The sequence below is a fragment of the Microdochium trichocladiopsis genome, assembly GCF_020744255.1.
Source record: "Microdochium trichocladiopsis strain MPI-CAGE-CH-0230 chromosome Unknown B0I36scaffold_1, whole genome shotgun sequence".
NCBI classification, from domain to species: Eukaryota; Fungi; Ascomycota; class Sordariomycetes; order Xylariales; family Microdochiaceae; genus Microdochium; species Microdochium trichocladiopsis.
The window spans coordinates 4,574,934-4,596,303 of NW_025763544.1; the positions used below are offsets into that span (position 1 = coordinate 4,574,934).

General features: G+C 57.1%; 7 protein-coding genes across 7 annotated transcripts; 4 read left to right on the forward strand and 3 right to left on the reverse strand.

Moving 5' to 3' along the window:
• Window positions 1-151: 151 nt before the first annotated feature.
• B0I36DRAFT_232847 (uncharacterized protein) lies at window positions 152-2,704 on the reverse strand (the record flags this gene model as incomplete). The annotated part of the gene is made up of 2 exons (XM_046149179.1): window positions 152-229; window positions 296-2,704. The coding sequence occupies 2 exons, from the start codon at window positions 2,702-2,704 to the stop codon at window positions 152-154; spliced, it is 2,487 nt and encodes an 828-aa protein (XP_046019117.1).
• A 773-nt stretch (window positions 2,705-3,477) lies between these two features.
• Window positions 3,478-4,246, forward strand: B0I36DRAFT_18847 (uncharacterized protein). Its single transcript, XM_046148763.1, has one exon. The coding sequence runs from the start codon at window positions 3,717-3,719 to the stop codon at window positions 4,203-4,205; it is 489 nt and encodes a 162-aa protein (XP_046019118.1). The 5' UTR covers window positions 3,478-3,716; the 3' UTR covers window positions 4,206-4,246.
• A 41-nt stretch (window positions 4,247-4,287) lies between these two features.
• Window positions 4,288-4,988, reverse strand: B0I36DRAFT_233517 (uncharacterized protein; the record flags this gene model as incomplete). The annotated part of the gene is made up of 2 exons (XM_046149235.1): window positions 4,288-4,802; window positions 4,877-4,988. The coding sequence occupies 2 exons, from the start codon at window positions 4,986-4,988 to the stop codon at window positions 4,288-4,290; spliced, it is 627 nt and encodes a 208-aa protein (XP_046019119.1).
• Window positions 4,989-5,825: 837 nt separating this feature from the next.
• Window positions 5,826-6,958, forward strand: B0I36DRAFT_233048 (NADH-cytochrome b5 reductase 1; the record flags this gene model as incomplete). The annotated part of the gene is made up of 4 exons (XM_046149200.1): window positions 5,826-5,994; window positions 6,060-6,141; window positions 6,206-6,749; window positions 6,809-6,958. The coding sequence occupies 4 exons, from the start codon at window positions 5,826-5,828 to the stop codon at window positions 6,956-6,958; spliced, it is 945 nt and encodes a 314-aa protein (XP_046019120.1).
• A 2,806-nt stretch (window positions 6,959-9,764) lies between these two features.
• Window positions 9,765-11,768, forward strand: B0I36DRAFT_344703 (uncharacterized protein; the record flags this gene model as incomplete). The annotated part of the gene is made up of 1 exon (XM_046156289.1): window positions 9,765-11,768. The coding sequence occupies one exon, from the start codon at window positions 9,765-9,767 to the stop codon at window positions 11,766-11,768; it is 2,004 nt and encodes a 667-aa protein (XP_046019121.1).
• A 2,935-nt stretch (window positions 11,769-14,703) lies between these two features.
• On the forward strand, window positions 14,704-15,459 carry B0I36DRAFT_18902 (uncharacterized protein). The gene has a single exon (XM_046148764.1). It carries the CDS (start codon window positions 14,837-14,839, stop codon window positions 15,308-15,310), a length of 474 nt encoding a protein of 157 aa, XP_046019122.1. The 5' UTR covers window positions 14,704-14,836; the 3' UTR covers window positions 15,311-15,459.
• A 2,695-nt stretch (window positions 15,460-18,154) lies between these two features.
• B0I36DRAFT_312062 (uncharacterized protein) lies at window positions 18,155-19,348 on the reverse strand. Its single transcript, XM_046152455.1, has one exon. The coding sequence runs from the start codon at window positions 19,156-19,158 to the stop codon at window positions 18,655-18,657; it is 504 nt and encodes a 167-aa protein (XP_046019123.1). The 5' UTR covers window positions 19,159-19,348; the 3' UTR covers window positions 18,155-18,654.
• Window positions 19,349-21,370: the final 2,022 nt, after the last annotated feature.

A 21,370-nucleotide genomic window follows, 5' to 3' on the forward strand; every position in this document is an offset into this window, starting at 1 on the left:
AATGAGTCTCCTTTGCTTCTTGCCATAAGCCAAAAACACCGGCGCCTTGCTCAATCAACCATGCACACGGGCGGACCGCAATCACCAGGAAAAAAAACCCGCACCTTTCCAAGAGCACATGCGGTATGATTCGTGATCCAGCCAAAACCACTCATCCCATCATTGAGTCGTCGTACCCATCATCGTCGTCCTCGAGGCTTTCGATAGCTTCCTTGATCTGCTGGCTCGCCTATGGTAGTGTGTCAGCTTTGGCAGATTACGAGGAATCCTCCCTTTCGGGCGGGCGAGAACATACCTTCGGATCCAAATTCAGAGCTATCGTAAAGTGCCGCACGGCCGAGCTCTTGTCATTCTGAGTCTTGTACAGCTTCCCCAGGAGGAAGTGTACTGTTGCCTCGTCAGGGGCCAGATCCTTCAGAATCTCCAACTCTTTCCGAGCGGCGTCGAGCTGGTTGAGGGCCAGCAAAGCGCGAGCTTTTTTGTATCGTGTCTGCGCAGCATGGGGCGCAAGCTCCGTAGCTTTGCTGAAGTACTGCAATGCCGGCACAATCTTTCGCTGTTTCTCGAGAACGTTTCCAATGCAGCAGATGAGCACAGCATTGGTGGGGTTGATGTTGGACGCGGCGTCGAAGTGCGTGTACGCCATGTCGTAGTTGCCGAGCTTCTCATAGACACGTCCTATGCCGTAGTAGGCATTGTAGTGCCGACGATCCGCACTGATGGCTCGCCTGTATGCTGTAAGTGCCTTTTCATATTCCTCATTGGACACGTGCTCATGGCCCTGTAGAGTAAACGCGTAGGCGAATTTGGGATCTAGTTGAGTTGCCCTCTTGAAGCATCGTAGAGCTTGCTCATGGTCACGAGCCAGGGACCACGCATTCCCGAGAGCGCACCATGCCTGAGGGGAACGCCAGCAAGCATCCACCAATTCATGGGCCAGGAAGGATAATTCGGTCTCTCGCTTGAGAAACCATAGGATGGTCGAGTACACTTCCATGTCCTCGAAGCGCGTGGGCGCAAGGATGCGCAACCTCCGGTAGTACTTTTCGGCCTCAGCATACGCGGCCTGCTCATAGTGTGCTTTTCCCATTTGAGAGAGCACCCATGGTGTATCTTGTTGCCCACGTGGGAGCGAGGCATAGGCCGTGAGAGCCTCGGCGCCCTGAAATTGTGACTGAGCATGATAACCCGCAGCAAACTTCCGAAGAAGCTCAAGCACATATTTGAGCGCCTCCTCTACTTTAAGATTATCCGGCGTGCTTTGCTTGGGAGCTGGCTGTTGCACTACGGGCTCTTTCACCCGCGGAGCTTCCGCATGATCAACATCCATGCCGCTATCCTCAAGAGGCTTGCGATTGCCGCTTACTGCCCGTCCCACGGTGGTGTTTGCAGATATTGGACGAGCCAGTCGAGGAATCGGGGGCCTAGCCTTCTTCAGCTCTCTGGCGGGGGCGACTGACGTCGTAGTCGTGGCAGGGTGAGATTTGATGTTGGGGTTTCTGGACATGTTGATCCTGGCACTTCGTCTCTGTGGAGCGCCTGGTTCCTCTGAATGTTGCCTCGGCTGTACCGGGTGCCCGGAGACCGTCCGCTTCCTCTCAATAGCAGCAATGCCTGTTGCCGAGGGGACGCGCAAGCCTCCTGGCGCGCCATCTGAAGGCGCGTCTTCTTGGACCTTGTCGTACGCGCGGAGGGTGCGCTTCGTCCCGAGGCGATGGCCTATCTTAAGAGGCGGATCTTGAAGACCGGTATCTATGGGGAGCGTTTTCGCTCTGCGTGTCGGGGCAGGGAGCTGCTCAGAAGGTGCGTTTGGCACTCTTATATTTGAGTCAGAGTTCGACGTTGTTGGCGTTTCAGTAAGGTCAGATCCCATGTCCAGTGTTGACGTAGCCATCCTAGAGCGTGCAGCGGCAATCTTGGACAGGAAGTCGTTTTCCCCAGCGCCAAAGGGGGCCGAGCTGTTGCCGAAGAGGGAATCACTTGACGACACAGCTTTCTGAGAGTCGAAAGGATCTGCCATGTCGGCTGCCGCTTGCTGTCGCAAGTAAGAGCGCTTGCTGGCCGCTTCTGTCTGGTGGGCGATTGCGTTGTCCTTCTGTTCTGCCAAGACGCCGTTCTTGTTGCTGTCATGGCTGCAGCAGTCCAGAAAGCTTTCATTCAACTTGAAGACGTTCTGTGTGCGGACATCGACACCCATGTCACACAGAGCTGTAAACGCATCCCACATGAAGGGGTTCGCTTTCAGAGCCTCCTCGAAGCTAATGACCGCCTTCTTCTTCTCGTCGCGTGCTCGGTACAGTTTGCCAAGAAGGCATAGGATGGTGGCAGCATCCGGATGCTGCGACCGGGTCGTAGCTCCGTGCTTACCGAAGCCATTCTTGCCGGACCAGGACGCTCGAGCTCGTTCGAGGGCTTGGATGCCTTCTTTGTGATGGTCAAGTGCAAGACAGGTCTGCGCAAACAGAAAAGCGCAGCTGACGTGGCTTCCACGGTGTCCGACTGCTTTGCTGATCTCATATGCAGTCTGGTAATCCCCAAGCCGAAAGTGGCTGAGCGCTAGCAGATATACCGATTCGCTTGTGCGAGGATCGTGGGCGGCGAGCCTCTCGGCGAAGAACAAGGCGTTGTCATACGCAAAGTTGTCGAGGTGGTAGTGCACGACCTGCCTGAGCTGGGAAGAGACAGCCGAAGATGACGGCGCCATGCTTGCGGTGTCCCAGGCGAATGGGGCAGGTGCAGGGACAGAGCGTTTGGTTGCTGTCAAGCCATGTGAAGTGCCCCATCCAGCGAATGGCCCTGAGAAGCGTGCTGTCGCTGTTTGCTGCTTGCTTCGCACTACGCCTCGTCCTTATAGTGCCAGGGAAGCGTAGCTGGAGGTGATGGGCTACAAATTCAGTCGAAGAGGCCCGCTCTCGTGAAGCACGGCGATGACGGCTACAAAAAGATTCCTTTTTGTTGCTACGTGGTGCTGCACGCGGTTGGCCTCTGTGGTCGATTCGCTCGGGCGGGGGTTTATGACTGGCGCGAAACCTCAAGTTGTGATGTCAAAGATTGCAATACGCGCATCCTGAGGTGTGAGGGTGGCGTGATCGATACAGTGTGATGGGAAGGATGTTTTGCTCTCAAATCGGAAGCTCTCCAGCGCACGGCAGATGTCTGCGACCGTCAAGAGAGTGTGGGGAGGGTCGTCGGTGAACGCTCTTTGTCGACGAGGTTGCCGGGCTATGGTCGGATCGAGAGTGTGGCCTTTAGGCACCGTCGTGCGTAGGCGAGACAGCGAGGAAGCACGAGCCGAGCATCGACTTGTGGGAGGTTGCAGCTTCGCGGCCGATGTTATGATTGTGAGTCGGAGGTTGGGGCCATGATTGGTCTGGGATCGCAAAGGCACCGCCCCACCCGCACGGCGGGCGCCTGGCCTAGCAACAGGGCAACCTCACCTGGGCATTCACACCCTGTGCACTTTGGGCACTGAACTGGGTCCAGTCCCGCTGGCGCTTAAGGTAACTCGGCTCAGAGTCGCCGCAACCGCACACATTCTCATCCTGCAGCATTCCACGCATTGCAGCCACGGTCTGTTCGCAGAGCAGCTGCCACAGCCAGTGACATCATACCTCTAAGCCACCAGGTCAAAGACGTGCGGCAGCCGCTTTTGGTCTGCAACTGGCAAAGTCCCCGCCTCCAACAATCTTCGTCGCCGACACACCCGCCCATCCGACATGGCTCAGAAAGCCCGCAAGGACAGGGCCAAAGCGAACGCAGCAGCCCTGAACAACCTGCACATCGGCACTCTCGCGGTCAACGTCGTCTTCATCCTGTTCCACTTTCTGCTGAGGAGGCGCTCTCTACTTGCCTATGGCATCCTTTCCGTGCCCAGCTTCATCTGCGAGTACATCCTGGAGACGACAGGCCGGCCCAAGTATGATCCCGAGACGAAACAGCTCAGGACCGCTGGCGAGGACCTAGCTGCTGCCGGCCTGACAGAGTACATGTTCGACATTATCTGGGTCACTTGGGCTTCCACCGTGCTCGTCATCTTCTTTGGCAACTGGGGCTGGCTTCTATGGGCGGTCGTTCCTGTCTACGGTACTACTAAAGGCTACAGCCTTCTTGGCGCAGCACGTGGAATGGCCGGCATGCAACAACAGGCGGGTGATGCTGCTGCGGCACCACCAGTGGGGAACAGGCGGCAGAGACGCGCCGCCTAGTCTATCTGATTTGAAAGCCTTCTTTCAAGTCTGTGCAACGCGAGTCCAGCCGAAAAGGCTCAGGACTGGCCGATGTGCTCCCTCAGTTCGGGAGGCGATGGCATTCGAGCTCCATAGTCCACTCGTCCACGATCTCTTCGGGAACATCGCGCACTATTACGTGGATGTGTTCAAGCGCCCTCACGCTCTGAAGGGCCACCCAGTTCTTGAAGAAGAGAACCTTGTCCTCTCCGCCTGGACCCAGCCGATCAATGAAAAAGCGTCGGACGAAGTCCGTCACCAGGCGGCGACTCTCTGGCGTCATGTCGCCCACGGTATTGTCCGTCTCGATGATGGTCCTGGTCCAGACCACGATGTGTCTCATGTCGCTGGTGATGCCGTACGGCCAGTCATTGATGAGGACGCGATAGTCCGAAGGGTTCTCAAACGGAACCAAGGACGCAGGAATGAAAGGTGGTTTGCCCCATGTGCTTGGGAGGCGATGGCAAAGTAGATAGTTGGTCATGCTGCCGTACTCTGCCTTGGTCTCTGCGGTCCACTTCATATATCTCCGCAGATCTGACGGCTTGCGCTTCAACTTGGAGAGATCATTCCGGCCTGGCTCAATTGTGAGATGTTACACCTTTTGTGACTTTTGGTGATAAGTGAGATGCAGGGGCATGGCTACCTACGAACAACATCGGTCATGTCTGCCCAGTCATGGTATGGGAATTCTTCGTCGGTGAGCGACAGAACCCAGCGGTCCACCTCGGTGAGGGGGAATGGGGCATCGTCTGCAGACATCGCCGCAGAGGCCGGGTCTGCCTTCGTCGGGAGCTCCTCGCCCATGTTGCTTGGTTCGCTTGTCCTTGCGGTACAGTGGATGTAGAGGGTGAATGTGTCGCGCCAGCGGTGACTGGGAACTCGACTCAAAAACAGGGCTTTCTATGATGTGTGCACTTCGCGGGATTCTCAACCGCGCAGCAGACTCTATCGCTACAGAAACAGAGACCTCTCAAGACATTTGGAGGGCGTAGAGGGTCAGGGAGCTTGGGTTCACGAAGCATTAGTGCATTTGAGGCAGCATCCAGCATCCAGGAGTCTACAGGGTAAGCACAGAATTCGCTGCGCGCGAGTTCGCGATTGCGGAAGCGGAACATGGAAACCGGGGATCAATCAGCGCCAAAGCCGGCCTTAGGGGTCTTGGGCGACCCAAGCCAAGTCATGTCCATGCCGAGTCGACTGGCGTGTCTCTGTGTTACGTGCGGCTCTGCAGTCGCCATAGCAGGGACCATGAGAACCCAGTAGCTTGGTACATTCTGTACATTCTGGCAACCGCTCGGGTTCCGCGGAATGGTGCTGGAACCGCAATCAGAGAGACCCTGGATTTCTCGTCTGTCCCTGAGCTCACTCACGGTGGAGAGAGGGGGGTGCCCAGGCCCATGCAGGGTCGACCGTTATTGCTCTCGGAATCGGCCCATAATAAACCCCCAACCAAAAACCCTCGGTCTGGCGACGTCCCTCAAAGCTCAAGAAAGGCCCCTCCCCAACACCAGACAGCTTGATCATCTCTCGGCGCAATAACAAACTGCACAGGACAACTACCGAATACCTGGTCGCGACACACGCAACTCAATCACAATGGGCGTCGAGGACCTCGTCATCCCCTTCACCAACAGGGTGTACCTAGACGCCATCTTCATCCCAGCTGGCCTCCTGGTTGCTGGCGTGTGGATTGTCAAGCCCGACTACATTGTCCACGCAGCTGCAACCGCTGTAGCCCTGTCTGCCATCAAGTTCAGGCGCATGCGTGAGTATCCGCAATCCTATGCCCATTCTGTTGCGCACAAGCTCACATTGGTGTTGTCCCTACAGAGCCCAAGAAGATCCTCAAGCCCGCCGAGTTCCAGGATTTCGAGCTGACAGAGAAGACCGTCCTCTCCCACAACACGGCCATGTGAGTTCCGCCAGCCCCAACCGCACGCGTACGATTCCGAATTCTGACATGCCTGCGCCTGCAGCTACCGCTTTGCCCTCCCCTACCCGACGGCGATCCTTGGCCTCCCCATCGGCCAGCACATTTCCATCGGCCAGCACATTCCCCAGCCCGATGGTTCGTCCAAGGAGATTGTCCGGTCCTACACGCCCATCTCCGGTGACGACCAGCCTGGCCACTTCGACCTGCTCATCAAGTCGTACCCCACTGGTAACATCTCGAAATACATGGCCTCGCTCGCCGTCGGCCAGAAGATTCGCGTCAAGGGTCCCAAGGGCGCCTTTGTCTACACTCCCAACATGGTGCGCCACTTCGGCATGATTGCCGGCGGCACCGGCATCACCCCGATGCTGCAGGTCGCCCGAGCGGTGCTCAAGGGCCGCGCCGACGGCGACAAGACCGAGATTGACCTCATCTTTGCCAACGTCACCGAGCAGGACATCCTGCTCAAGGAGGACCTCGACGAGCTGGTCAAGACAGACCCCGGCTTCCGTGTCCACTACGTTCTTGACCGGCCGCCAGAGGGCTGGACCGGCGGCGTTGGCTACGTCACTGCCGACATGATCACCGTGAGTGGCACTGCCTTGTACTTGTGTGAAGAAGAATATGGCTGATTCTCGAGGGACAGAAATGGCTTCCCAAGCCTGCGGACGATGTCAAGATCTTGCTGTGCGGCCCGCCGCCCATGATCAGTGGTCTTAAGAAGACCACGGAAGCTCTTGGCTTCAAGAAGGCCCGCCCTGTAAGCAAGCTCGAGGACCAGGTGTTTGCTTTCTAAGCAAGTATACTGGGTCGTTCCGAGCGGTACAGCTGTACAAAGCACGGAAGTGGCGCGCGGACGGAATGTCCTGAGAAACTCATGCCACGGCCACCACCCGCCATTGGGCATGGCCTTGACCTGTTCGTAGCAGGATGTCGCGCCTAGAAAGGGAGGGGCGGTCCCAGAAGCTCTCAGTAGCCGAGGAGGGTTGCCGCCGGGAGTTGGGGGCAACACAAAGGCATGTATTCTAGCGTCAGGTGTTGGCCTGGAGGGCCTGGATACCTACCAGGGATTGATACAATACAAGCATGGCCCCCTGTGGTCAGGATGATCGTGGAAAACATGTTGCAAAACTCGGGGCAGCCGCGAGGCCGCGATCTTTGAACATAGCCGCCAGGGGCAGCACCTGACATCATCGAAGCACAGTTGGCTACACGATTCTACAGATCACACCCACACCGCCATGAAGCCTCTTCGTGGGCAGTTCGCAACGTTCCATCTTTTAGGCACACGACAGCGTCCGCCAGCACAGGGCGAGCTGGCTGGGCTTGGGCCCAGTCGAATGGAAGCTAGATGGGGCGGTGTGTAAGGTTTGGCTTGTCTGGCAAGGCCATCCCCGATTGAGCCCCAAACATACCTGCAAACCATACAGGAGAAGGGGATAGGCTTGCTTGGGTGCTCGAAAAGTGAGATTAAGCTGTTCTCTAGTTCTTTAGGCCCTTGTATTTCTACTCTCCCGGCGTGTCTTGTTCTTTCTCTCACAATGTGTATATATGTTTGACACAATCGATCGATCGATAACGATTTTGGTCGCATGGAAAGAAACAGGCAGGTCGATTAGAGATAAGGCTCCTACCGATATGGAGTCGGGGGAGGGGGGGGGGAATTATGGGGCGGGGTTGGAGAGAGCTGGAGGTCTGTGGGCGCGCGCGCGCGTGGTTGTGCGACCAGCCTGCCGATCTCGGATGCTGGAGCGTCACGTAGCGCTAGAGCCCCTCATCCTTCCCCCTCAGTGGTCGTTGTAACCCGATAAGGTTTCTGTGCACGGGATGTGACAGCTCTGACTTCCTACCTAGGTAGTTTCGGTCACACCTTGCAGCACTTGAACGGCCTTTGAGGGATAAAGAGAGAGAGTATTTGCTTTACTTTCCTTGCTCGGCACGGATTTGGGTTTCTGGGATGCTCAGGTTTGGTCAGGCACGCGGATGGAGTTGACGAAGGGGTGGGCGCCCGGACCCTGCTTTGGTTCAGCGCCGACCCAAGAGTCTGGTCATGTGCAATCGGAAGACGAAGCGACACACACAAGGCGGCGAGCTGTCTATGGGTGTGTCCCGGCCGCGGGACGCTCCCCCTGCGTAGTTGTCGGGGACTGGGATGCTGCCATTATCTTTGTGCCACGTGCCAGAGTACGTTGAGCGCGGAATCCAGAGTTTTGCTGAGCTTCTGCTGGGTGTAACGGAGCCAATACGAGGTGGCAACGGAGCTTGCGACGCACGGCAGGTCGGGACGCGCAGGCAAAGCCAGCGGCAGCCCACAATGCAAGTGGCAGACTGACGCGGCTGGGATTATGACCGGGAGAGTGTTGGGCCCTCGATTTGCAGGTAATTAGGGAGTGAGGATGGCTCTAATTGTTGACATAAATGTGTGGGAAAATGCTATCATCTCCTAGACCAGCGGGCGCTGGTGATCGTCGGGGCTCGCCCCTTGCCCTGCCGGGCTGGCCGGCCGGGGCTGCAGGAGAACGGGGGTCCCACGGGCCTGGGATGGCGTTCTAGAAGCCCTTGGCCAGCAGCGGCCGACAGGCACCGCCTGGCCACAGGGGCCGCCAGAAAACCACACAAAATATTCATTCCCGGCTCGGCGGCACACGCTCGTGCATGCGCGCATCATCCCTTCCTTGTGCCTGCGCTCCATCCAGCACCCGTTTTCGCAGACCGCCCTCCGTACATACATCCCACCGCTGTCCGCCTGTCCGCCTGTCTGTCCTCGCGGCCCCATCAATCATCGGCGATCCGGCCTTAGCGAACGCGCAGCTCAGCGACTCGGTCGTGCCTTTGCTGCACCCAGCCAACCAGCCGGCCAGAGCAGATCCCAAAGCAGCCAGCAGTCAGTCGCCATCCCCCCACATCCGGCGCTCGCCGACCTGTCGCCCGCCTCCTCCCCACTGAGACACCACCACCACCACCACTTGCTTGCTTGCTGCTGGCACGCACGCGCTTGCGCCCTTGGTCGCATATCGCCGTCTCTGCCCAGGGCCACAAGTCCCCAGCCAAGACCAGACCGGCAGACTGCTCGTCTCCCAAGGGCCCTCGACTCGCCAGAACAGACACTGCACTGCTGCAAGGCTGCCACTGCCAGCCCGGCCAGAAGCCAGACATAATCTTCACGTCATTGCCCGTCCACACAAGCTCGGCAGCTCGACTGACTGACTTACTGCTTGTGCATGCGCCGCCGCCCGCATTTCACTTTCTCGATCCTCAGTGCATCGACCTCCGGCCTCGCTCCTTCTCCGCGTCCTGCCTGCCTGCTTGCTTGCTTGCTCCCCCCTCCATCACGCAATCCACCAGTGAAGCAGCCGTCGTCGCCCGGGCTCGAATTGGGTCACCGCTTGGGAGGAAAGAGCCTGTGGCGCGCGTCGGACTAGGTGTTGTTTGTGGTCTTGGGTTCGAGGTGGCTTTAGATTCGAGGATGCATATCCCCTAAGCATCCCTTCATCTCAGACTAACAACGATCGGCGCTTCTTGCTCGCGTCCGCCCTCCTGCCTGGTGTGGTCTTATACTTTTTTTTTTGGTTCTCTCACGACGGACGCCACAACCACCAACAATGGCTGCAGATACGGACAACGTCTCTGCGCTCGTGGCCCAACTGCTCGACAAGCTCGCCTCGCTCGACAACCAGGTCCAGCTCTACCGCCAAGACATGGCCCACGAGTTCCAGCGGCACTCGCGAGAGCTGCTCGAAGACGTCCCTCGGGACGTGGCCGCACAGGTCGAGCAGGCAGTGGCGGACTCTCTGCACAACTATCCGGTCCTTAACCCCGGCTTCTCTGATCTCGCCAGCTCCATCCAGGCCGACCAGCTCGCCGACCCTCTGGAGCGCATCGAGCTCGACAAGAGAGCCCGCGCGGGCAGCCGGTCCCCACCGCCAAACCTGCCGCATACGTCTGGGGTGCCGCCCGAGCAGAGCGGCAATGGTCCGAGGAGCCCACATGAACGAGAGCGCGAATTCCATGGTCTGTTCACACCGAGCTATCTCCCCTTGCTTGAGGCTGCACCACGACCCGGTCCCGAGAGGAGGAGCGTCATGTTCAATGCTTCCACCAACACCAGCACATCCCCTCGTACCTCGTCGTCGTCCACATCACCACTACCCAGAAAGCAGCGTGACCATATCAACGATGAGCCTAACAGTTTCAAAGATTCGTCTGCGCCCTCGTCATCATCTTTAGCTACTGTCTCGACGCTTCGACCTCACCCAAGCCGCCGCTATACTGAGGAGACACTATCCTCCGTGACATCAGACGATAGTGCCTCGCGATCACGACCTCGGAGTGCTCTGCGGCGGTCTTCGAGCTCCTCCACAAAGACGCAAAGCCCAAGACGAGTGCGTTTCGAGGTCGAGGGCACCGAGGTGCTGCCGACCATGTCGCCCATGCTCTCGCCCCGTCTGTCAGATCTGCCGCCGTCACCATTGAACAGCGCCGATAACATATTGGGTCCATTTGAGGAGGACCCCTCGTTGCAAGGAACCCTCGCGAGTGATTACAACGACGACGATCCAGTCACTGAATTGTTGGGCAGCTCCCCACCAAGACCCAAAAAGGTGTCCTCGACAGATCGGTTAAAAGCCCTCGCACGCAATTCCACAGAGGACACGTCGAAATGGACAGTGGTCGGCGACATGCAAGGCAGCGATGACGACGAGGATGAGTTGGTCATGGGTGGGCGGAGTGCTAGGCAACGAGGTGCATTGGCCCAGGCAGCCGCCCCAGCACAGCCTGCTCAGCCGGCCGTGACTCACGATTCTGTGGCACATCGTATAAATGATGCACGCTTGCCCAGCCAGCTTAGTGCGGGCTTGCCGGTCGTGCAGGAACATGACGAGACTTCTAATGCGGAAGAAGAGGGTTACGACAGCAGTGAAAGCGACGAGCTTATGATGCCCGCGCGACGCTCAAAAAGTAGCCCGCAGCCAGAGGCTTCCTCCGCCGTTGTGGGCGCATCTGCGCAAACGGTCCCCAACGCGCTGAACGCAAGTATGACAGAGACATCAAGATTAGAAAGAGCCTCTCATCCTACTCCTGGTGTTGATGAGGAGGACTTGTTTGACTTTGACGATGAAAATCAAGCTTCGCCAAAGCCGTCAGATAAGAAAACGCCAACCAAGTACATTGAGGAGGAGGAAGAGGAGGAGAATCCCGAAGCGGCCTCCCCTACTGTCACACCATTACGCAGGGCCGCCGCTCCTGCCAGTCTCCCTTCGGCATCGCGGAACGTCAACATTTCGAAGCCTCCACCACCACCGAAGTCCCCCACGAGCGCCATGGCCAGCGCGCTGATGGGAACGTCAATGGGGTCATACAAGGGAAGACCTATCATTCTCGGAAGTGTTAAGAACGAACAGTTGCACGAGCAAGTTAGTCGAATGGGCAACTTCGCCTCGTTCGTGGGTAGTGTGGACGGCCGCACGGGTGTCGACGAGAAGGGGAGCTACCGACCTGAGGGTATGTCCTTTACCGGCACGCCAAAGAGCCTCAGCGAGCGCATGCTCAAGGAGGAGCTCGAGGAGGAGGAGGCAGCTCGCCGTGGTGGGTCAACCACTTCCTAAGGCGTTCTGTCCAGCCCCCCATTGCAAAGCAGTGGCGTAACCCCCTCTAAAGGGACGCATCCACGACACTTGGACTTGGTTCTCCTGGGCTGCTGATGGGGAATCGGTCAAACCTTTTTCACGCGTATCCGGCTTGGCACACAAGATTGCCAAAGTCCGCAGTCATCTTGGCACACACCTACATCTATAAAGCGCACCTTTTGTAAGCGACATTATCAGCATGGATTAACAGCGGATGGCGGTCAGCATAATTGTGAGGGCACGGAGAGGAGTGCACATTGCACCGCGCTTGTTTGTTCGAAAGGAAGGCCACGGAACGCTCTCCATACCCCCCGGCTGTACTCGAGCCAGCTGAGAGCGAGTGGCTGGCGTTAGGGAGTTGTATGTATCAACGGCGTACGGCGGACAGAACAGGGCATAAATTACCTGCACAATGAAAAGTTTTTACATTCTCAAACATATGCTTGTTTCGATACCTAGTAATTAGCGTTGCAACTGTTCCTCGGAAATCGTTCTGTTTCGGAACATGTACCTGCCTATCATCACGATATGTCCGCTTGGCAAGATCCTGGCGAGCCATATAGATAGCCTAAAGTATAGAAGCACGGTCAATGCGTCTTTGCTGTACGCCTAGTATCAACGACCAGGTTCGCTGGCACACTCCCTCCGCCTGACTTGGATTTCCAGTCAATCTTGGCCGTGCATGGCCCGGCCTCTTCTGATTCCCAGGTTGGGGTCTCTCGCCGTCGCTCGTGCGTCATGACGGGCTGGCCAGCCTGGTCCGGCATATATGTGGTGTACTATTTGGGCCACCTGTGGGTGGTGAGTGGTGGGTGGTGGCGCACAACTCATGCTGATGATGATGATGATATGAATGAGAGAGAGAGAGAGAGAGGGAGATGTGAGTATACTTGGAAAGCCATGGCTACAAAGCTGGTAGGTGCCGGAGATAGGACCGTGGCATATATCGCTGATGAGCTCCTAGTAGGGGCTTTGGGGGTTTTTCTTTTCTTCCTTGCCTTTGCCTCTCTCTCCTTTGGTCAGCCCAGGACCCAAGGAAGTGTAGTTCTTTGTTGGTCAGGAGGAGTGATGGCGACTTTTACAGGGAAGAGGGTCGGGGCCTTATTTATTTTTTATTTCTCTCTTTTATTTGAAAGAATTCTTTTGTGGCGTGGGTATCGATGGATGGGTAGATCTCCTGTTCTCAATACTCTGGGTCTATCGTGCCGAAAGGAGGTGACGTCGCAAAGTTAAAGGGAAAGAAGAACTCAACGGTTGTCCTAGAGGGGTCTGGTCGGTCGGCGGAACGAGTTAATCACGAGGTTACCACTACCAACGCTGTGCGTTTCCCAGCCCTTTTCCGCGCCTCGTGGGGAAGTCAGTCATTCTTGGCAGGTCCAGAACTGATGACAAGAGGGCGGACGAGCAGCAGAGACAAGAAGCAGAGACAAGAAGAGGAAGATGTGGGAACTAAAGGGGGGGTGAGCAAGGACGCACTACAGAGTGTCGGGCAGTAGCGAGCGACATGTGGTTCAAGATGGACATGAGGATTTATAAAAGTTACCAGAGTCAAAGTTACAGGTTTCTACTGCCATCAACTTGGCATCCCTCCCGGTACGAAACTTCGAGAGGGAGACAGGGCCAAGCAAGAACGAGGGAAAGAAACAACAGCCGATCAATATCTCAAGCAGGACACAGCAATGTCCAGTGGAACCTAGTCACACAGCCACTAAACACAGACAGACAGGCTGGAACAATGGGATGATCACCTCGGCCATGTGGTCACCTCCCTATCGCGGAGAGAAAAGAAAGGGTTCCTGCATCGCAGGATGGGGAGCATACGTCCACAGGCGATATCTCTCCAGAATGCTCAAACCCAAGCTCTCCCGAAAATGGGGGATCGCCCGAGAGAGGTTCTGGTCCGTTTCTTTGCACATGCTCTGATTTAAGCGAGGTGCGTGATGTCGAGCGAACCCGTCGCCATGATACCACGGACACATGTATTTTCACTTATTCCCTTTTCGCCCCCTTTCTGTCTCGCCGGCAGGCACGAAGGGGTAGTGATTATGGGCGAATTCTGATGCTATGGCTTGGTCCTACTTGTTTATAATGCTTGAAAAGCTTCTCCCAAGCACAAGAGAGGATTCTCCTGTAGCCATATCACGCCTTGTCGAGACCCCCATGAGCATTGTTCAAGCACAAGCGAGACCCGACGGGTTTCTTTGGAGGGCAATATAAATTGTTGAACGAGGCTTCAACGTTCAGGAAGTCTTGTGTCGCATGCCCGAGTGGCCAAACCCAAGCCTCAAGGGTATCTACCTAAGGTATTCAACTTGCAACGCATCCATATCGGGCATCATCCCAAGCGAGGCGAGCGATTGCTGGTGAGATCAACCGGCGGATACGCCGGAGCGCGTCGTAATAGTACATCTATCGCAAATGTTGAGAGTACATCTCTCCTTGGTATTTCTTTACCGATCTCTAGACGAGGGAAGGGGTGTAGTTGAGCGTGCAAAACTCTTTGACCGTCCTTTGACTACGGTTAACCGAGTTTCTCTGTCTCTGTAAGGCATTCCATCTCGTCTAATTCCCTGTGCAATTCAGTCTCCCTTTCCCTGGTCATCATACGACCAAATTCCCGTTCCCGCTTTATTGCCTCGCATAAGTGCCTCCTGTCATGGCGTGAGCACTACATACTCTGGTGTCCCTGGAAACCCCCTGAGGGAGGGGGGTGGTCAAATCAACGAGTTGCCACACAGTCTGGGAAAACTGGGCCGCGAATTCGTGTTTGGATGTCCCAAAGTCATCCAAACTCCCTTCGCCCATGAGTTGTGGTGGTGCCTGCCCCCCCACTGAAGTAAACGACCCCCGGATGTTTCGTTCTCTCTCACCTGTCACAACCTGTTCCAAACAGGGAAAACAATCGTGTAAACGCAGCCCCCAAAATCCCCCGAATCCCCCCGAGGAAACGCCTCCCACAGTCACCCCAAAAGCCCTTTTTTATTTCTCGGCAAGCCCCCTGAATCGGCCTAGACCATGGATGATCCCAGAGGAGAGCTCGCGAGGCCATGAAACGGGGGGCGCAGTTGCAACACAGACAGCGAAAAAGCACCGGCACCAGGGATCTGTCTCTCGCCTCGTTACATCCCGCTCTTGCGACACCAGCAGCCCGCCATTCGAATAAAGTTCCCTGCAAGACAAGATGTCACGCAACAACGAAATGTACCGGGATCGTTCGTCTTGACCAACCATGCCAGTGCCAAAGTGGCACAGCATACCAACTACTACCGGTACTCAGGACCCCGTCTGGTTTAGATATTTCCTCAACACCGGCAAACACACAATCCGCCGCCGGAGCACCGCGGGCCTCCGGGGGGGGGGGGCGAGCAGCGGGTTCTCTTTTGAGGCACGTTGCTTTTTTGCTCATTATTGACATGGTTGCCCGCAAAGATAGGGCTCGGAACAAGGGCTGTAGTTTGCCGGAGACATCACCGTCCGGAACTTTAATACACGTGTTGTATGGTTCAGGGAAGTGCCACTGAGCTCTGCTTGCACTAGTCTGGCGAGTGGTCCCTTGCATGTACATAGTGTTGGCAGCTGGCTCACAAGGACTCCTCTGCGCAGTTGAGCATGCGAGACGTGTGAAAGCATTGGCATTGGTTGAGTTCTTGATGTCTTTGACGCCCAACGTCTGGCTCAAGATGGTAGATAGCGTCCACTTGGTGTCGGCCAAGGTGGTCCCTCCAGGAGAGACTTGATTCCCGTTGGCTGCCAGTCAGAACTTGTCAAAGGAGAAGACTACGCTCCCTACTCCCCCTCTTCGCAGCTGTCATGTCTGGTTAACGCCCACGGAGATCAGCAAGGACCGCTACCTGCCGTTTGTGATGTGACATCGCTTGTGTGGATGGATCACGACGGGTGGCACTACCACCACTGTCCTTGACCGTGTGGCGTGTACACAACCGTGTGCGGCTTCCATTACGCGTCGGCGGGACCCTTTGACCTCGGGTAGGCCCTTTTCTTTCCTCATTGGTGCCGCCACGCAGGCGAGGCCCGCCGGGAGGAGCAGGTTTTCCCAAGACTGAAGCAAGCAACTGGTACCGGGCGTCGCCTGTCACTGTTTGTTGGTACCCTGGTCGGCCGTTTTGGTCGTCGCCACCACCACTACCGCCATGGTCGTCGCGCCAGGCTCCTTCCGCCGCTCCCCGCGGAGGGAGGAGGTGTGGTGGTGTAGGCTATAGTGGCAGCCCCCTGGCATTATGTCAGTTGTGAATCGTGCAGGCGCGATGCGACGCTGCGTGCCAGCATGGAGTGGGTGCCAACGGTGATCGGTCCCTACGCAAATGAAGAGCAAGCGGCGCCGTTTCAATCCAGTCCAGACCTTGCAAGGTATGGCCGGATATTCTCCGATCACGCGTGAGCCTTGCTTGTCCGCCTGCTGCGGTGCCAAACGACCCCCCCTCCATGATCTCAAAGTCCGTCAGCTCGAGGCCGGAGACTTCTGCCTCTTGCCGCCAAAGATTGGACTCGAAAAGCTTGTGACCCTTGCAGACCCTGGGCGGCCTGGGGGCTGCCAAGTTGGCAGTGGTGTCGCACTCCCCCACACCACATCGCGAGTGGTGGTCGGTCAACCACCTTCACCATGCTGACAGGCCACAAGCGATCGAAAACAGCCGTGGTCAGGGTGGTGAGGTCGAAAGATGACTCGCGTCTGCAGCCAGCGGCCTGGTCCTCTCGGGCGTATGTCATTCGTCACACGCAAGTTTTGCCCCTGCAGTGCCTGGCCTGAGCCTGCTTCCCAAAACTGTGAGCCACACCTAGTCTGTTGGACGGTCAGGTTGGGTTCGCTGATCAACCGACATCAAGTCAGCGAGCTACTAGCTGGACTGGGCTAGTTGTGCCACCTCCAAAGAAACAACGGGGAGCTTCTCATCACGGACTGCCTCACCACACCACAAGAGAAGACCGCTTGCACTGTTTCCACGACTCGAGAATAGTCTGCTTGTTTCATCGATTGTTTCGAGAGAGACCAGACCCACGGTCCAGATTCGCTTTGGCTGATCAACCCCGGTGAGACTATCAAAAGTTCGCACATGGTCCCCGTCAGCGCGACTGACCGCAGCCCTTACCAGGGCCATTGTCTAGCTAGAGATGCGGAACGTCCTACGCACGCCGAACGACCCAGGGACCCACGGATCCATGCTCGGCTGCATGCTGATCAACGCACGCTGGTCTCGACTGGCTTATCGATTGCCGGAACGTCTCTCCGCGTCCAGGTGATGGGCCAGGGGGCTTGCGTGATCATGCACAAGGAGTGTATTCCGAGAACCACGTTTCGAAAGCCCCAGTTTTAAAAGTGGTTGACATGTCGAAAAGTTCCCGCCGCAAGCCCCTGCTGTGGGTTTCCCCTCTCCTCCAAGACTGAACCTGGCCAGAACGCGAGGCTGGCGCATTCGCAGCCCACTCGAGAAAGTCCCCTATCACCATGACGAGCCGCTGACGAGTCTAGGGCTTTTATTGTTGTCGGCAAGGGGAGGCTGAGCGGACGCGCTAGACCATGGCGGCTCGATCGATGAAGGTTGGAGCACAGTATCTTTTGGGGGGGGGGAACAGCCAGGTGGAGTGCTCGGCATGGGCAATTGTTGAGCTCACCCGGAGGAATCACATCACCGGATCCTGAAAAACAGGGTGGCCAGCCGTCCTGAGATGATTGGTGATCACGGCGCAAGTACCACACTGGTAGGGATCTGTGTGCATCTGTACTGGGTTCCAGCATTCCTGGATTTGATGTCGCTCGAGTTGGCAAGAAAAGTGGAACATGGCCTCGTCAACTCCTGGCTAAGTGTTTTGGCTGGCGCTGGTCAACCAGGCCATCCCCACCCACCCTGCTGTCACTTGAAAAGCTGCGCCCACGGCTGACACACACCCAGCCATCGGCAGCCGCCTTGCACATCTACCGCTGCTGCAGGATGCATGCATTTGCTCAAAGTGGCAACCGGTAAAGAATGCTGGCCTGGGATTGGGGTTGGTGGCGCCAGTTCTCTCCTCACCCCAACTCGATGACGGCTCCTTGTGTCGTCACCTGCATGACTGTCTGCCAGGCCTGTAAGCGGGACATATTCCGAATGACATTCGAGAGACGTCACGCTGTTGTTGCTGTCCAGACACGGCACTGAAAAAGCAGTCTGGTGCGTCGCCCCCTGGTGATGGGACGCGAGAATCAAGTCAGCTGGCCAGTTTCCGCGAGCAACCCGATATCTGTGCAGACCACGATTTCGTGCTCGGTTGTATACACAAGCCAACCTGCGTTCACGAGGGAGATTCCAATGGTGGATCTTGCAAGGCCGTGTTCGCCATCACGTGGTCCGAACATGCTGCACGAAATGTAGGAGTCCAGTGCCATGTTCTTCAAAGTCACGAGCTTGACGTTCCTCAACAGGCTGGAAAGGAGGCCCGATGCGTCCCGTGCAATATGCACCCAACAGTGCCAGCCAGGTATCGTCATGTTGAGCGCACCAGGCGTCATTCATGGTCTGGTCGGATGGAGACAGCCGTTAGACGCAAGTGATGCATCGGGGTGTTTGAGTTTCAGTGATGCTCGCCTGTGACTGAGCGACTGGAATTCCCCCACCCAAATATCTTCACATTCTGACTCTGCTGACATTTTAAGCTTCTGGGCCGCTGCATGGAAAGGTCATTGCCTGCCTCTGGCGTTCGTCTATTGACCTGCTAATGCGTAGTGTCCAAGGAAGAACTTTGGATGGTATGAAACCGGAAGGCATCGCTTGCAGCACCGGAAGTCACATTTCCGACTAGGGGACCCGTGCTGGGGACAAAGCTCGGTTGCCGCAACCCCCCTTGGCTGTTGGCAATGCTGGCGTCCTTGTCAACTGGTGCTGCTCGGCCCTTCTGAGACGATCAATGCTAAGAGTGGAAACGTTGACATATTGCCGGCGCGGAACAATGTGCGTTGACGGATTCCATTGATGGGACTAGCACGGCGATGTTTCAGCAAGATGTAGCTGAGAGGAAAGGCACACTCGGGGCTGGCTGCCCGGCCGGGTGAAGCGCGCAGCGTCGAGGTGGAGAGAGTGCCGATGCAAGGTTTGTGGGGTTGACTGGTTCGGCTCCGATGCCAAAGACTCACGCACGGCCGCCAGACATGGAGGCAGTGCGGCGGGCAGAGACAAGAATGGCGTGGTTCCCCACGCCTGCACAATATAGGCGACAACCCCTGAACCCAGATGAGAGTTTGTGGCAAATGGTTCGGAGCCGGTGTGTGGGCGTGAGGGCGGACCCCTGAGCTAGCTAGCGGTGGCTGTTGAACAAAGATCGGGCTTGCCTGGGCCAAAGGCTCTTTGATGGCAGTTGCAGGGTGTGACGCCATCATGAGAGGATAATTTGAGTGTTGTCAAGGAGAAGCCCTGCGCATGAATGCTGTGGGCAGGAGTCAGTCCACGTCGCCCTGTGGTGTTAGTGGACTGCTAGGCCGCCTGAGGATAGGCAGTCCATCTTGGCCTCGGGGATGATGGCTTGAATGGGGTTGGTACGGCCAAGGTGGCACCGGAGCTGACGTCTAGTCCCGGAGACCAGGGGACCAGGGGGTTCCTCCTGTCAAAGCCCTGGGTGGGATTCCAGAAGGGTTTAGTGGGCGTAGAGGGCCGACCCTGGTCCCTGACGGTTCCTTCGATGATGCCAGGCATCGCATGCCCTGACGCTGCTGCGCTGGGGGTGGGTCCCAGCCGACGTCGATCGTTGTCATGGGGCTGCAAAGTTCCAACAGGCGACGATGCGAGCTGACGCCGAGGTGGTGCGTGCCCAAGGCAGAGTCATTGCTGCTGGCTGGCTGTCCTCGCTCGCAACAGGCGTCAGGTCCGAACATGCATGGGCTGCCAAGTTAGTGTGAGTAAAGTCACCACAGGCATGGTGTCGTCGACAACTTAGAAGTTCCACAATGCTCTGACTGATCTGATGAGAGGACGCGATTGGGCGTGGGCAGTGAGTGAGTGGACTCGACAATGTCCAGATGCAGCAGCTGCAGCTGCCCTGGTGCGTGCCGGCGCAGTCGCCCGGCAGTTGCGATCCGCGTCCCCCAGCTCCATCCATCCTCCAGTCACCACCATCGTCGGGCCTCGCCATCAACGTCAAACTTGCCCACAGGCTGGCGCCGGCCCCGTGGCCCCTCTTCGTCGCCCGCTAGACAAGTGCCGCTGCTGTCCGTTCAGGGTCCCCCCCAAAGCACTTCAGACGATGCTGGGTCGCGATGCGCTGGGTACCAGCATCGCAGCCGCCCGCCCGCCTCGCCACTTTGGAAACACCGGCGCTGGCTCGAGCAAAAGCCGAAAATAAATTGATCAAGCCCTACAGTCGTGGGACGGGACTAGCCAACCTGGTGGCCCAAAGCCCAATCGTCCCGCCGTTCCGGACCAATCGCAAGTGCAGAGAGCGTTGATATCGACCAGCAACACCAACTACACACAGACGTGATTGATGGCACAAGGTCGCACGCGGCTCATGTCTCGGGACGTGGCCCCCGAATTCCTCTTCGAAACTGCTTCGGGCACTTGAAGCAAATGAATAATGTCGCTCCGCGCCTGCCGCCGTGCGCTCACCACTCGGTGTGAAAGAGGTCAATCAATCCCCTAGTGCGACGCTGCCCGCTGTACAGATGCGCTCGGGTTGCGACAGAGCAAGATGCGATTGGTGGGTGACAAAGGCAGCCAGCCAGCGTCGATCTCTTGGACGGAGTCTGCGCCAGCAAGCCACCCGCACCAGTTCCAGTGTCTCGGGACTCAGGCCAACGTCCCATCTCCGCGTGCTGGAGCTACGCTACTACACTGGAACGTACCTCGAGGCACGCACCTGGTGTGACCTGGCTTGTTGTGCTTCCCTGCGAGGCAGGCGACATGTTGCTGTGCAAGACATCCTCCCCCGACCGCCTGCACGATTCAAGGGCATTGCGCACACCGGTCGTCGGGTAAGCCTGGAGACTTCAAACCTTGGTGCTCTCCTTGGTCTCGAGAGGAATTAACGTGAAAAACCGAACCATGCGTCCTTGTGACCATGCGCACATATCGGCAACCCTCAACCTTCGGAGAGCAGTGCAACGTTCGGAAATGCTGTGTTTCTTTACCCTGGAGACACTAGACACGACTGCGGCGCAGCAGCTCCCTCCAGCTTGCCTTTCTGATTGTAGGCAAGAAGACCCCACTTGGAGAGGCAGAGACTTGTTCATCATTCAGAACTTTACGCTAGACTGGAAGATGCCGGTCCTGAAGACCAGTCCCGCAGCAAATGTTTTCTGTTAATTCGCAGTGCAATTTGCGCCGCCGCTACTGTGGACCAAGAGTATTGTATACCCCGTGTCATATGGACCAAGGCCGAACTAACAGCTCGTGCGGCGTAGTGAGCCTGACGACGGCTCGTGATCCAAGTTCCCACTCGAAGCTGTCAATGGGCCATCCCTGCACGCCACGCATTTGAACGGAACAAGCCTCCATGCTCAGAGGGGGTTCCCTGAGGCAGTACGCTCTCTAGCCTCTCCAGGAACGGGGGTGTGAGACCAGCAGGGAAGCAAGGGGCACGGCCTGCCACGATGAGAT

Coding starts and splice junctions, on each gene's coding strand:
- B0I36DRAFT_18847 (XM_046148763.1), top strand. CDS start 3,717: ATGGCTCAGAAAGCCCGCAAGGACAGGGCCAAAGCGAACGCAGCAGCC.
- B0I36DRAFT_18902 (XM_046148764.1), top strand. CDS start 14,837: ATGAAACGGGGGGCGCAGTTGCAACACAGACAGCGAAAAAGCACCGGC.
- B0I36DRAFT_312062 (XM_046152455.1), bottom strand. CDS start 19,158: ATGATGGCGTCACACCCTGCAACTGCCATCAAAGAGCCTTTGGCCCAG.